This window comes from Crinia signifera, chromosome 19, assembly GCF_055691185.1.
Source record: "Crinia signifera chromosome 19, ASM5569118v1, whole genome shotgun sequence".
Classification (NCBI taxonomy): Eukaryota; Metazoa; Chordata; class Amphibia; order Anura; family Myobatrachidae; genus Crinia; species Crinia signifera.
In genome coordinates, this window is record NC_139226.1 from 96443375 (window position 1) to 96459211 (window position 15837).

General features: G+C 43.5%; 1 protein-coding gene and 1 long non-coding RNA gene across 4 annotated transcripts in view; one reads left to right on the plus strand and one right to left on the minus strand.

The window, feature by feature from the left end:
• The window catches only part of PLEKHG5 (pleckstrin homology and RhoGEF domain containing G5), a 254737-nt gene that overhangs the window by 228642 nt on the left and 10258 nt on the right, over window positions 1-15837 (plus strand). For all 3 annotated transcript variants that reach the window (XM_083162965.1, XM_083162966.1, XM_083162967.1), the window contains 11 exons: window positions 1538-1708; window positions 2303-2398; window positions 3377-3427; window positions 4014-4163; window positions 4489-4599; window positions 4870-5019; window positions 6669-6806; window positions 7024-7143; window positions 9596-9728; window positions 13462-13577; window positions 13741-13889. In XM_083162965.1, the coding sequence (XP_083019091.1) occupies window positions 1538-1708; window positions 2303-2398; window positions 3377-3427; window positions 4014-4163; window positions 4489-4599; window positions 4870-5019; window positions 6669-6806; window positions 7024-7143; window positions 9596-9728; window positions 13462-13577; window positions 13741-13889 (1385 nt within the window). The remainder of the gene's footprint in view (window positions 1-1537; window positions 1709-2302; window positions 2399-3376; window positions 3428-4013; window positions 4164-4488; window positions 4600-4869; window positions 5020-6668; window positions 6807-7023; window positions 7144-9595; window positions 9729-13461; window positions 13578-13740; window positions 13890-15837) is intronic.
• The window catches only part of LOC146042762 (uncharacterized), a 21376-nt gene continuing 12106 nt past the window's right edge, over window positions 6568-15837 (minus strand). The window contains exons 2-4 of the long non-coding RNA XR_014464007.1: window positions 13729-13903; window positions 7256-7349; window positions 6568-7113 (exon numbers count right to left, since the gene is read on the minus strand). This is a non-coding gene — a long non-coding RNA (uncharacterized LOC146042762). The remainder of the gene's footprint in view (window positions 7114-7255; window positions 7350-13728; window positions 13904-15837) is intronic.

Sequence of the window (15837 nt, forward strand, 5' to 3'; positions counted from 1 at the left end):
CAAACACAGCCTGTAACATGGCAGTTAGGAGCGGATTGGCTGTACTTAATCTTTCTCCAATGAATCACTTTTGAAGACTGAGTACATCCCCATGTACTTTTGTTCCTCTGGTAACTTCATCCTTGGTAATTAGTCAGTATAGACAACAAATAAATGACATTTTCATTTTAAGTCATACATTTTCTGTAGTGTTGTACGTAAGGGAAGAAATTGTGACCATTCACCTAAACGTGTATACCTAAGCCACAAGCACACACTTATTGTAGTGTCACAAAGGCCACACTGTAACAATGGTGCAGATGTGTACACATATGGAATCCACATAAATTTGTGCCTGAGTATTGTATATAGCTGGTGGCCCCTGTGTAAATAAAGCCATACCTATTATTGTTCACAATAGGTGAATACATGTCCTTTAGCCCCGCATTGCAGTGTGACATAATGGGGGCCTTGACCTCTTCCTATATTTGAAAATGCAATTACAAATGACATTCAGGTCTTGTCTTCAACCAGACGGCCCACAATGGCAGCGTTTGGAGCTCTGTAAATACATGTTAATGATGGTAATGTGGTGCGTGCGCACCTAGCTGTGACCTGGCCAGTCCACCAGCCAAACCTGTCCCTATAGCCCAGTTCTCACCTCTCGCTCCCCAGAGCCTTTGATCTGCAAACATCTATTATTCTATTCCATTGCATTCTCACATGTTGGGGGCTCTGAATAGCATCTGCCAAATGGTTTGTTTTTACAACCACACAAATAAGTTTGCGAATGGTGCATACCGTGTATTAGCATAATGAGTCTTGGTGTTTTTTTTATTTATTTATACAATTAAAGACTATGTATATTCAAGAAATTAGATGTTTTTCCCTTTAATTGCCTCTAAACACCACAGCCTAAAAAAAAAACATTTACAAATTAAAGGTAAACTCATAACTCGTTTGCGTAGTAATCGTGTTGTTTGTTAAACAATTAGCATCGGTGTAGAAGCAGGGATTAGTGATTTACCATTATTGCGATTTTGTGTTTTCTAGATATTATTTCTTATTGCGATGCTGTTTGAATAGAAGCAGCTTTTAGCTTCGTGTCACCCTGTCACTTATTTTGAGATAGCTCCAATTGTATGAGGCTCATTCAGCGATCCAACCCTCGCCCGCTCTTCCCAGCTGTTCCTTTTATTTGGGTAGCCCCACGGGTCTTGCCAAGTGTCCCAGCACGAGCCACAGTAACGGCCGAACAAAGAAGGGAATCTGCTCGGTCACAAAGTGGCCCTACTGCCCCCAGCCAATGGTATTAGCATGGAGACTCCTCATTTGCATACATTAGCAGCAGTCTGCTTTCACATATACGGCACTGGTTTCTGAGATGTTATTAGTACTCTTCCAACCGCCGAGTCGAGATTTAAACTCCAGTATGAGGTGTGGACTAGATGCAGGCAGCTTCCAGCATTTCTCACCTCTGTTAGTAAATCTGCAGGTGCAATTTCGGCTTTGTGGCTCTTTCAGGGTACTTCTATTCATGGATATTTTCTTGTTTTAGGAAATAGATAAGATGGAGCAGCTGGAAAGTAAACTGCACTCCTACAGTATGTTCGGGCTTCCTAAGCTACCCCAGCAGATGTGTTTCGATCAGGATTCATGGGAAGAGGAGGAAGATGATACAAACCTCAGCCTGGAAGATAGCTGGCAGGAAATCATTGAGGTTCCGGAGGTAAAACAACAACACACAAATATCCCAATACTAATATCTGTAGCATCCATCTGGTGTATAATCGTCAGTGTGAAGCTTTTATTTATATTGAAGATTAAACGTATTGAAGGATTTCTATGAGCTGCATGGAAGCGGTTATATAATCCTGAGTGTGGGATTACAGAACAGATTCTGAGGGTTCTAGAACAGATCCATATGTAGCGGAAACTGAATTTACTGATCTAAAGTATATCTGTATTTGCAGGTTATTCAGAGTTAGTAGTGATCTAGATAATACTCATACCTATAATTTACTGTTGGAGAACAGCTCTGTAAGTAGAGGACAATGGTGCGTATTAATAGAGGCTATATATATCTGTATATAGAGAGCATATATCCGTAGTTGGAGGCTATTGCTGAAGGTAGGGTCATTAAACAAGGTCAGATGTGAAGCCAGTAGAGAATAATGATGAAGAAGCTATGATTGCTGATAATCATTATATTATGTAGATAGAGGTCAGTGGTGGTGGAGTCTGGCATTTTATCCAGGGAAGCTCTGTAACTGCAGGGAAATGCTGTATTTACTGACACATTTCCTGACGCTTGTTCCTGCAGACGTTAACAAGACGACAGTGCCACCAGCAAGAGGCCATTTGGGAGCTTATACACACAGAAGCCACATATATCAAGAAACTGAAGGTCATAACAGATGTGAGTATTCCTACATGTGCCAAATATGTGCCTGGGTTACACCAGGAGAGAGCAGTAGTATATGTGCCTGGGTTACACCGGGAGAGAGCAGTAGTATATGTGCCCTGGTTACACTGGGAGAGAGCAGTAGTATATGTGCCTAGGTTACACCAGGAGAGAGCAGTAGTATATGTGCCTGGGTTACATCAGGAGAGAGCAGTAGTAAATGTGCCTGGGTTACACCGGGAGAGAGCAGTATTATATGTGCCTGGATTACAGCAGGAGAGAGCATAGTATATGTGCCTGGGTTACACCAGGAGAGAGCAGTAGTATGTGAGCCTGGGTTACACCAGGAGAGAGCAGTAGTATATGTGCCTGGGTTACACCAGGAGAGAGCAGTAGTATATGTGCCTGGGTTACATCGAGAGAGAGCAGTAGTGTATGAGCCTGGGTTACAGTGGGAGAGAGCAGTAGTATATGTGCCTGGGTTACAGTGGGAGAGAGCAGTAGTATATGTGCCTGGTTTACACCAGGAGAGAGCAGTAGTATATGTGCCTGGGTTACACCAGGAGAGAGCAGTAGTATATGTGCCTGGGTTACACCAGGAGAGAGCTGTAGTATATGTGCCTGGGTTACACCAGGAGAGAGCAGTAGTATGTGAGCCTGGGTTACACCAGGAGAGAGCAGTAGTATATGTGCCTGGGTTACACCAGGAGAGAGCAGTAGTATATGTGCCTGGGTTACATCGAGAGAGAGCAGTAGTGTATGAGCCTGGGTTACAGTGGGAGAGAGCAGTAGTATATGTGCCTGGGTTACAGTGGGAGAGAGCAGTAGTATATGTGCCTGGTTTACACCAGGAGAGAGCAGTAGTATATGTGCCTGGGTTACACCCGGAGAGAGCAGTAGTATATGTGCCTGGGTTACACCAGGAGTTTGTGCAAAGAAAGACACTTCTATCAGCGACCCAAATCAAACTTTATTTTGATTTTCTCCCTCCAGCTGTTCCTGTGCTGCCTGCTGAATCTCCAGGAGTCTGGAATATTGTGTGAGGTAAGACGGATCGCTCATGTGACTGTGTAATATTGTACAGTATGTGGCACTATTATTTCTGGAGAACAAGCTTGCTTGCAGGCTATAGCAGGGGTGGTGAACCTTTTTTCTTAAAAGGGCCATTTTATATGGATAAAATCCTTCCAGGGGCCATAAAAAGTTGCAAATTTTGATAAGTACCTTTATTCCCCTCTGTCCCATGCTCCGGCCGCCGCTGATTACCTGCTGCCTTTCGTGTGAACTCACTCCCTGCGGTCTGTACGGGAGACAAGGAAGGGAGTCTCGCGTGTGGTGGTGACGCAAGACTCCCTTCCTTGTCTCCTGTACAGAACGGTGGGTAGACCACATAAACTGCCTACAGGGGTCGTTTACGGCCCGCGGGCCAGAGGTTCCCCACCCCTGGGCTATAGTGTTATTTATTTATCATCTTTATTCTATTCCCATATTTTAACATTAAAACCCCAAAAATAAGAGGTTTTCAGATTTGAGATTTTTACTTTCAAAAAAGGAGAAACAACACTCATGTGTTTCAGTATTGAAGCCCTTTATCGATAATTTGCTTATACTGTAACTTTTGTTGTGAAAGGTGGAGCCGGAGAAATTGTTCAGCAACGTGCAGGAGATCATTCAGCTTCATCGGACGCTCTGGGCCAGCATCATGGTTCCGGTTCTGGAGAAGACTAGGAAAAGTAGAAGCTTGCTAAATCCCATGGACTTCCAGAAAGGCTTCAAAATGGTACTTCAGAATTATTCAGGTTTAACATTATCAGTCCATTGTCAGTGACGCCTCAAGTAGGAACACAACTTGAGCAGCCAGAGACTCAAAATAAAGTATTTATGCTAGGACCGACACGCAAATTTTCAGCCAAATATTAGTGGTTGCACTCCAGTCACTCAGCCGACGTAGTTACAAACCGCACCCAAAGGCGGCACTAAATTACGAGTCAAGACACTAAAAATTGCACCAACGTTTCGGCATTTTCATTTGCCTTTGTCAAGGAGCATTTCCACCAATCACTGTTGTAGTGACAAATCTCTTTATCGTCTCCTTTATTCTGCAGTTTGAATCTCTTTTCAAGCCTTATATCCGATATTGTATGGAAGAGGAAGGCTGTATGGAATACATGAGGAATCTGCATCGTGACAATGATGTGTTCAGGGCCTACGTAACGGTAAGTGCTGATCTTGTGCCACCAAGTCCGCTCATGGCTGTATCGTCTAGCTGATATTATTAGTAGGGATGAGAGGGATAAAAGTTATATTTTTGTTTTAATCATTTTCAACTATTATTTTTGAATATTTTAGAATTTTGTGAGATACGTTTTGCTTAGCACCTGTAGGATAGATCTCTCAATTAAAGTTGAGTTTTCTTTTGTGCTTATAAGGATATTGACTTTAACAATTATTGTATTACGTTACCTGGTTCATCTTTGTGTCTCCAGTGGGCTGAGAAACACAAGCAATGCAATCGTCTAAAGCTGAGTGACATGTTAGTGAAGCCACATCAGCGCCTCACTAAGTATCCTCTGCTGCTCAAGTCTATCCTGAAGAAGACAGACGACCCTCAAATCAGAGAGTCAATCATTGTTATGGTAAGTGATGCCGTCCATAGTGGTGGATCCAGAGGTGGGGGCTGCAGTCTAAAAATCAAATAGGGGAGCTGCACCAACTTCCAGTGAGCTTGGGCGTGGATGTGTGGCAGTTGGTGCAGCTCGCCTATTTGAATTTTGGATGCTGTGGAGCATCCATTGATAGTAACTGATTGTATGATATGTGAATTGAGTCCATCTCTGAATAAGGCACCATGGGGCAGATTTATTGAGCTTGGTGAAGTGATAATGTGGCTGGTACTTTATCACTGGCCAATCAGCTCCTAACTGTGAAGTTACAGGCTTGGTTTGAAAAATGACAGGTAGGAGCTGATTGGCCGGAGATAAAGACTAGACACTTTATCACTTCACCAAGCTTAATAAATCTACCCATGAGTCCTTTGAAGACCCCCCCCCCAACCCTTGCATCCAAGCTTTTGCTTGCATTGCTTAATTTACATTAGACTAAAAAAAAATCTTAATTAATGGCTATGGCAGTGGTTCCCAAACTGTGTGCCGTGGCTCCCTGGGGTGCCTCGGGACACTTGCAGGGGTGCCTTGGGTTGGTCGTCCAGGACCAATTCAAATTATTTATGATTAATTATTTCTAGACAAAACCAGTGCTGGTGGCTGCCAATCATAAAATGTGTACAAACAGAAGCAAATCCTGCCCTTTACCACATAGCTGAACCTAAGAAGCACATATAAACACAATCTACTTCATTATTTATATATTTTTTTGGGCCTAGGGGTGCCTTGGAAAAATTCTGATTCTCTAGGGTGCCATGATTAGAAAAAGATTGGGAACCCCTGGGCTATGGGTTATTATATATTTTTCACATTGTTAGCAAATAGCCACAAATTTATGTAGATAATTATATTGTCGCATAAACATTGCACATTTGTCATTGTGTAGAATCATGTATAATCCTGAGTTGATATATTACACACAAGTAGGGTTCAATTCAAATATATTACTTTTTAACAAGATAGGACATGTACAGCAGTAAAACGCTCTGCAGCCAATCAAAAACTTCCTTTCAGAGCCAATCAGAAACTTCCTTTTAGCAATCTAGTGAACTGCAGATTATGGAAGCAAGAACATGTTTAATTTATCATGACTTATAAAATTGACCAAATTGGTTTGTGCTGGCAACATGCTCAAATCTGCATTTCACATCTACGCGTTTTGTTAACCATACCCGTTTCACACTCTTCTTATATGGTTACCAGTGCATTACAATGTGGAGAGCAGAGTGCGGAGTCCCCCAATTTGTGTACAGGATGCGCTGTTGTTCTATGCTGCTTATCACTATGTATTTTAACACTTACATCGAGCACTATGTATGTGATACAATAATTACCTGAAACATAACCAATGCTTTTTTTGCTTAGGACAGGCATGGCCAAACTATGGCCCTCCAGCTGTTGTGAAACATCCCATCATGCCTTGCCACAGTTTTGCTATTAGGGAATGCTAAAACTATGGCAATGCATGCTGGGATGTGTAGTTTCACAACAGCTGGAGGGCCATGGTTTGGCCATGCCTGACTTAAAGAGCACTCACACATATAAACTAGTTCTTGCATCATTTATCAAACCTTGTGTTTAAAAAATGTAGGATTTAATGGTTACACTACCTCCCCCCATAGATAAACTCGGTGGAACGTTTTATCAATCATGTCAACTCACGCATGCGCCAAAGGCAGGAGCAGCAGCGACTGGCGGCCATAATCAGCCGGATTGACTCTTACGAAGCTGTGGAGAGCAGCACCGACGAAGTGGATAAGGTAATAGAAGACCTAAAGTCAGATAAAATAAAAATAAAAAACTGTGCTGTAACCCAGAGCAACCAGATATTGATTGTAATGTGTATAAATAATGATTTTTAATCTGTATAATAAAAATAAATGCGCCGTTGCAATTTCTTTAATCCTATTTGTACCCATACAGTTATTTATTTCATAAGCATACAGGGTTGGATTTATTGTAATTGGTTTCTAATAGATACTGAAGGAATTCTGCAGGTTGGACTTGACCGTGCCGATGATCGGGACGTCCCCAGATGACACGCGGCAGCTTCTGCTGGAAGGAAGCCTGAAAATGAAGGAAGGGAAAGACAGCAAGGTGATTACTAGCATTTCTCTATTGCATCCTAGAAAATGACAGACAGGATGTGATTCATTGCTATGGGCAACATCGATACCTTTCAATTTTTTAGAAGGTTTAGAAAATGTACCCCTTACTCCCAGTAGAATCCATAGAATGCTTGCTATGGGATCCAGATAATAAGTTAATGTCGACCTTGTCCATGTCAACCTTTTGGTGCTGACCTAAGTAAAAGAGCGACATAACAATGGTCGACACATGAAAAGGATGACAAGCGTTTTTCCAAATTTTCTACAGGTTTTTTTTTACTTTTTCACACTTTAACCTTAATGTTGACTGTGATTGGGGATGAGGCCCAAAGTCGCTCGCCATGCGAGGGTCCGCGCTACACTAATTGGGGGTCCACCTGCTCATGTGTCGACTTACTGCATGTTGACTTTTTGTACTTTGTGTACAGTAGACGTAGACACTGTGTCTGTCCTATGAATCGAGTTCAGTATGATTTCCTTACGGTCAAAATACCGTCAAGCATTGCCAGACAGTGAAAATACCGACATGTTTAAAATGCCGACATTCATTATACAGACATGTCCCAAATATGTTTTTATGTATGTTGACATGAACATCGCGTCAGTGCACCGCTATGCTCGCCATTCCTCTGGCACGGTGCCTCGCGTTGTAATTTAACTCTATGCCCACTTGGATCGTGAAGTAAGTCAAGTCGGTCTCAAAGAACAAATGGCGAAAAACTCATCTCAACTTTTTGACATGTCGACATTAAATGTCGGCAGTTTGACCATGTTGGCATAATGAATGACGGCATTTTGAACATGTCAGTATTTTGACTGTTTGCCAATAGTTGTCAGTAAACTGACTGCATCCCCATAAACCATGGGTCTTCAACCTGTGGCCCTCCAGATGTTGTGAAACTACATGTTCCAACATGCATTGCCACATTTTTTCATATGAGAGCATGCCAAAACTGTCAGGGCATGCTGGGAAATGTAGTTCCACAACATCTGGAGGGCCACAGGTTGAAGACCTGTGCCATAAACCTTACCTGCTTGGCATAGGGGTAGATAAGACACAGTGTAATGAGTTTATGATGAAATAAAGGTATTTATCTTCTTTGCTGGCACAATCAGGACCTACAGTAAGCAGACAAAGGAAGGACATTGGATCTGTTTGGATGGTGTAATATTAAATCTAGGGTTAGAAGTTTCAGATAAGTTCATATTGACCCCTTCAGTGGCAATCCCGAGAATTTTCCGGGCTGTGCCTCAGTGCCCAGTCTGGCAAGCCCGGAAAATTCTTGGGATTGCCACTGTTTTGGAGCCGGGCAGCGCTGCTCACTGATGTCAGCCAGCATCACGCAGGTCCGGGCAGCCGCTGATTGACAGTTCAGCGGTGCTGCCCAGACCTGGGGAGGCAGTGGTGGGGTTTTTTTAAGGGAGCGCTCCCCATAAAAAACTTGCCCAGTGGGGAGCGCTCCCAAAAAAAAAAAAAAAAACACCACTGAATGATCTGCACAATTTTGACTGGTTGTGCAACGGATCATGTGCGTAATCTAGTTACCATGCACAGTCCCACGGGTGGAAAGGTCAGCCCTCAGATCATATGAGCTGCAGGTTTGATCTGTTGGCTTTCATTGCAATCGTAAGCAGATCGTATGTGCAGGTCATCCTGATGTATGGCCAGCTTAAGGCTGTGATACAACAGTCAGCCCTAGAGATCCTTCAGCCTCAGCAGTGCTTCTTGTGTAGTTTTATGATGCCTCTTGATATTACAGTACAGATAAGTGACACTTTCCGAAGACAAGCATTGTTTCAAATTATTTCTAAGAGGAAACACATGGTACAATTTGACATTCGATTTTGACTAGTCAAAATAGAATCGGGATCGCTTAGACATCATATGGAGATAGAACATGTTTTTAAGCTTTCTATTCCAATTTGATGCCAATGCGCGCAGGAAGTTGAATAGCAAATGAATCTCACACACCATAATAGAAGGCACACACGGTGAGATAGGCACTATTTTTCTATTTGATTTCGCTTCTAGAAGCAAAATCTAATCGAATAGAAAATCGAATGGGCATCGAATGGCCGATTCATTCCAAATGCGCGCTCCCATGTAGTGTAAATCGAATAGAAAAATAGTCAAGACTATACAGTACAGATCTGTACGACACAGTAAAAATGTAATCTGAAGGCCAGAGGGCATGGATATTTATCAGGTTGCCATCATTAATGTGAAGGTTGGGATGTACGTGATTTTATTCTATTGTGGCCCAGCAGATCTCGAGATTGCTTTGGCATGTTTCCCAGCAGCTAGAAGTGGCCATGACCAGTGGGCCACATACAGCCCCTGGTGCCCTTAGAACAACCCTCCATAGTTAATGAATAAGGTGGGTAGGAATATTCTGCGTCAGGAGTTACATACAGACCATTGTCATTGTATCTAATTACAGATGGACGTTTACTGTTTCCTGTTCACTGACCTTTTCCTCATCACTAAGCCGGTGAAGAAAGCAGAAAGAACCAAAATTATCAGACAACCATTACTGGTGGATAAAATTGTCTGCAGAGAACTCAAAGACACTGGTACGTGGTGGCCTTGGTTGTAAACCGGTGGCACAATTACAGCCCACTATGCAAAAACAACAAAGTATCCACAGATGCTGCAATATCGTTTTTGAACGATATTGTTGGTGAATGAGCAACATTAAAATTAAACATGTCTGTACAGAATTTTTTTGGACAGGGGTGAATGTTCCCCACGTATTTGGCTTGAATATATCATAATAAGGGGCCTTATTTTGGTTCATTCTTTCTGACAAAATCCTTCTTAGATGGGCAAAACCATGTGCACTGCAGGTGGGGCAGGTGTTACTTGTGCAGAGAGAATTAGATTTGGGTGGGGTTTTACTTCAAAGTGAGATCTATTTTGCAGTGTAAAAATAAAGCAGTCAGTATTTTCCCTGCACAGAAACAAAATTACTCACCCAAATCTAATTCTCTCTGCACATGTTACATCTGCCCCACCTGCAGTGCACATGGTTTTGTCCATCTAAGAAGGATTTTGTCAGAAAGAATGAACCAAAATAAGGCCCACTGTACTTGTGTATTATCTGGGCGCCCGATTTTCTTAATCGCACCTAAAAATCGCGTTGTATCGCATCGCATACAATCATATTGCATGCGATGCGATTTGATGCGATTTTTATATGTAAAGGCACCCAGATGCCTGTTTCATATGTGAAATGGCCCCCCAGACCCCAGTTTTAATTGTATACCCACCCTGATGGCTAAATACCCCCCCATTGTTAACGCCACCCCACTATCAAAGCCAACCCGAAACGTGGCGAGCGGTGGCGGTATGCGTCCTCCGACCTTTTCATACCCCCACTATCCACGTCGGCGTGGAGTTGATTTTATATAGTGTGGCGAGCGCAGCGAGCTACCGAGCCCGAAGCGTGGCGAGCGCACGCGAATTACATGTGAAGTAATACGCGTCCCCTCGCAGGGCTTGCCACGCTTCGGGCTCGGTGGCTCGCTGTGCTCGCCACACTATATAAAATCAACTCCACGCCGACGTGGATAGTGGGGGTATGAAAAGGTCGGAGGACGCGTACCGCCGCGCTTCGGGTTGGCGTTGATAGTGGGGTGGCATTAACAATGGGGGGCATTTAGCCATCAGGGTCGGTATACAATTAAAATTGGCATCTGGGGGGCCATTTCACATATTTTACAGGCATCTGGGTGCCTGTGCATATAGAAATGGGGGGCATTTAGCCCAAATCACATTGCATTGTATACCATACAATAGCATACAATGCGACGCGATCTTGACTTCGCAAGGGAAATCGCGTCAAATCGCTTCGCATTGCATGCTTTAGGTACTGGCATACAATTTCAACATCGGGCGCCCAGATAATACACAAGTACCCATAGCCAATATCTATGGTATTAATTTTCAACAATTGATAATTTATTTGAAATTATACTGCATTTGGCCCGAATCTGTGTGTGCATTTTGTAGAGTGGAAATTGGGGGATTATGCTTGACATGCACACGCAACCATCGAATGATTTTGCAAGTGCTCACAGATATAAGACACCTCTCTGGTGTCTTACATCTGCAAGCGCCCTGTATGGGAAGCGGGTGGGCAGCTGACTTCGCTGAAGTCAGCTGCCCTCACCCGCATCTCTGGCCCATTTACATGGAAACACCCATGAAACGCTGGGCGTTTCCATGGCTGCAGCCCGTCACCACTGCCCCACTGCTAGGAACGAACAAGCAGTTTGCCACACCCGCTCGCACCAAGCGGCTGCAAATGCACTGAAAAGTTTATGCGCAGTCGCTCAACATCGCTCCCCTGCGCGCACACTCAGGGGAGCGTGCCAGTCAAAGTAAGGGCCATTGATTCGAAAGACAAATACTGTCTTTATTTTGATCGGAGGTTCTATGTGTAATATAAACATTGAATAAAGTTGGCTAGTTTGTAATACAAGCCAGCTCACTGAATGGTATTAGTAACCAATCTTGAACACTACATGATAATAGAATTCAGAGATATTGGTTACATACAGTATACCTGCGCCCAATATCTCTGAATTCTATTATCATGTAGTGTTCAAGATTGGTTACTAATACCATTCAGTGTGCCGGGGGAAAAAGGTCTTGTTTTACTTACTCAGTATTAACCCCTCCCTTGTATGCACCTGAGTGGTATTACTGAACTAATTGAGCATCTACCCTTATCCATATGTAGTTTGTAATACAGCATAGAAATAGTCAAGGCTCCCCTGCTAATGTGCAGTCATTATTGTAAGTTGATGGTGCATTAGTTGATTAGTGCATTAGTAAGTTGATGATTTATGGTGCATTTCACAAGGTCCTGAGCCCCCTATTGTACTTAAACTCTATCCCCTGCTTCTCTGTGTCTCCGCCCTGAGTTTTGATATGTTTATTGGGGGGGGGGTGTCCGCGATGTGGCCACCGGCAGCCGGGGTGTGTGTGTGTGTGCTCGGTGTGTCTGCCCGGCTGCTGGGGAGGGAGTGTTCACTGACCGAACACCTGCTCCTTCCTCCGGCTCCCTGTCCTGCTCCTCTGCTGCTGCGGTGGTAGAGCTTTCCAGCTCACTGCCGCCCTCCAGTAGCCAGTGTTCTCTGGAGAGTCCATTAAGCGATGTAGTAACATCGCTAAGAAAATGGCCTGACATTGCTACGTGTGTAGGGCCCATAAGGCAGAAGAACAATTTAAACATTCATGAACTAGTAGGTTTAAAGCTGGGTACACACGGGGCGATATACAGTATTGCTCAGTGTCTCCTTTTCATCAGCGACCAGAGATGGTCGCTGATGAAAGGGAACCTCTGCCGGAGAAGCCACAGAGGGAATCAGTGATCATAAGGGGGCTAATTTCGCCGGTGCACACTCCAATCGCTGGCTATATGGTCGCTCAGCAATATTGCCAGCGATAAATGCCCGTGTCTATGCACCTTCTGAGTAACAATATAGTTAAATAAGGCACACACTAGATGAACTGAATGTTCTATGTAACAAAGGGTTTGAGGAGATGAGTGATGTGTCAGTAAGGGCAGGACTGCATGTGACAGGGGCAGTGACAGAATTATATAGTGGGAGGGCCAGGGTACCCAGCAGCACAGAGTATATCAGGAGATCAGTGATGTGTGAAGACAGGGCTGCATGTGACAGGGGCAGTGACATGATATCAGGATGAGAATGGAGGCAGCAGGAAGCCACAGACTGAGAGTTATATAGTGGGAGGAGCAGGGTACCCAGAAGCACAGAGTATATCAGGAGATGGGGGTGGGGGGTGAGGACAGGGCTGCATGTGACAGGGGCAGTGGCATGATGTCAGGAGGTGGATGGAAGCAGCAGGAAGCCACAGACTGGTAGTCATATAATGGAGTTAGAGGGATCCCAGCAGCACAGCGTATATCAGGAAATGAGTGGTGCATCTGTGAGAACAGGGTTACATGTGACAGAGGCAGTGGCATGATGTGAGAAGGGGAATGGAAGCCGCAGGAAGCCACAGACAGAGTTATATAATGGAGTTAGCACGGTCCCCAGCAGCACTGATTAGTGAAGTGAGGCTCTTCTCAAACTAATGCATGAGTATTGCAGCATCAAACAAACCTCTCTCTCTCTCTCTCATACACATATATATCTCAATGCTCACAATTTATTTTAGTTATAATCTTAGACACATTTTCCTAGTTTTTCAGTAATTGTGGCTAAGCAGATTGTATACATAACTTGTTTATTGCCTACAGATATAATATATTGTTCTTCTCTGTGCATTTTGCAGGCTCCTTCCTGGTAATATACCTGAATGAGTTCAGAAGTGCAGTGGGTGCCTACACATTTCAGGCCAGCGGCCAGTCCTTGTGCAGAGGGTGGGTGGAAGCAGTTTTCAATGCACAGGTAAGCATGTTCATTCCAAACAGTATTGTCATACTGCCCTCTAGTGGCAGATTTATGGAAGTGTTCATTAGAACATGTGATCTTAGTAAGAATTATTCTGTTATAGTTCCTTAAATGTGCACCGATTTTGTTTTATAAATATTTTTTAAACCTTTTCTTATAGAACCTCTTGCAGAAGTTGCGTCAGGAGCATGGGGAAAGCCAGCTGCAAACACAGAATCTTCCAGAAGAGGAGGAGGATCTGGAAAGCGGTACCTCTACGGCCAGCTCACCAACCATTTTACGCAGGAACAGTGTTGACATGCTGCAAAGGTAAATCCTAATTGCTATAAAAAAAAAAGAAAAATCCTTCAATTAGTCAGTAAAGTATATTAATAAGATATTTCCACACTTCCCACTTACCTACTAGCAGAACGGGTTATGGTCATTGGGTCACCAGCAAGTTGGTAAACAATTATTAGGTCGACATGAGTCTAGGTCGATATGGGTTAGGTTGACATGGGTTAGGTCAGCATTGGGTTTTTCCACTGTTTTTTGAGCCGACAGGTGGTATTTGATGCCCTACCATCCACTAGGGCAAGGTGAGAGACTAAAATAGTGTGCAGAGCGTAGTGAGGCACCGAGCCCAAAGCATGGCGAGCGGACACGGTGCACTTTAACCTGTGTCCATGTCAATTGTGTCGACATTCGCGTCAAAAACCACTGGAAAAAACCCATGTCGACTTTTTGACTGCCGACCTAACTTATGTTGACCTAATAACCCTGTCGACCTAGACTCATGTCGACCTAATGACCAGCAACAACTTGCTGATGACCAACTGATCCACACCCAGCAGAACAGCTTGGGTCCAGCAACCAGAACTCCTGTCTGGACAGTTCACCCTGTTTACTGCTCAGAAATCGAAATATCCTCCTGCTGCAGCTGACATTAGAATGGAATTTATAAGTGACATTTATATATAGCGCACACATATTCCGCAGCGCTTTACAGATAATATTTGAACATTCGCATCAGTCCCTGCCCCAGTGGAGCTTACACTCACTCTATATTCCCTACTACATGTACACGCACACACAGACATTCTAGGGTTAATTTATTTTGGGAGCCAATTAATCTACCAGTATATTTTTGGATTGTGGTAAGAAAACCGGAGTGCCCGGAGGAAACCCACCCATGCATGGGGAGAATATACAAACTCCACACAGTTGGGGCCATGGTGGGAATCACACCCATGAATTCAGTGCTGTGAAGCAGTAATGCTAACCATTACACTGTCCGTGCTGTTGTCCCCTAATCTAAATTCTCCCCCTGCAGAAAGTGTATTGCAGAGTTACTGGTGTGGTAGTTAGTTATCACCTCCTAAAGGGTGTTGTGATCAATCCTCTGCTGGTCTGCTAACTGTCTGCACATTGCCACATAGCAGTCCACACAGTGCCAGACAAGGGTATGCACGGCTTAATGGTGGAATGCACTGGTAGGGAACCATGCTTACGGGTCAACAAGTCCAGCCCACAAAGAGGCTGGGCCAGCCACTACAGGCCATGTATCTGACCCTCTAGTAGAGTAACAATGACACCAGCTTTTCCCTGGTGTGCCAGCCTGGCAGAATCACACTGCATTACACTGCTCCCATAATATTAATGACACCTTAACCCCTTCCTGACAGAGCTAGTTTTTGCGTTCCTGACAGAGCCATTTTTTTCAAATCTGACATGTCTCACTTAAGTGGGGATAACTTTTTTTTGCTTTTACTTATCCCAGTGGTTTTGAGATTGTTTTTTCGTGACACCTTGTACTTCAAATTAGTGGTAAATTTGGGTCGATACAGTCTGTGTTTTTTTGTGAAAAATACCAAAATATCGTGAAAAAATGGAAAATTTAGCGATTTGCAAAATGTTAAATTTTCTGCTTGTGAGACAAATAATCTTACCACTCAAAATAGTGAATAACTAACATAGACCATATGTCTACTTTATGTTGACATCATTATTTCAACTTCCTTTTAATTTTTTTGGGACACTAGGAGGCTTACAATATGAATAGCAAATTCTCAAATTTTCAAGAAAATTTCAAACACTGATTTTTTTAGGGACCAGTTCAGTTCTGATGTGACTTTGAGGTACTTGTATGTGAGACACCCCCATAAATGATGCCATTTCAAAAACTGCACCCCTCACAGTATTCAAAACAGCATTTTGGAAGTTTGTTAACCCTTTAGGTGTTTCACAGGAATTAAAACAAAGTGTAGGTGGAATTTCA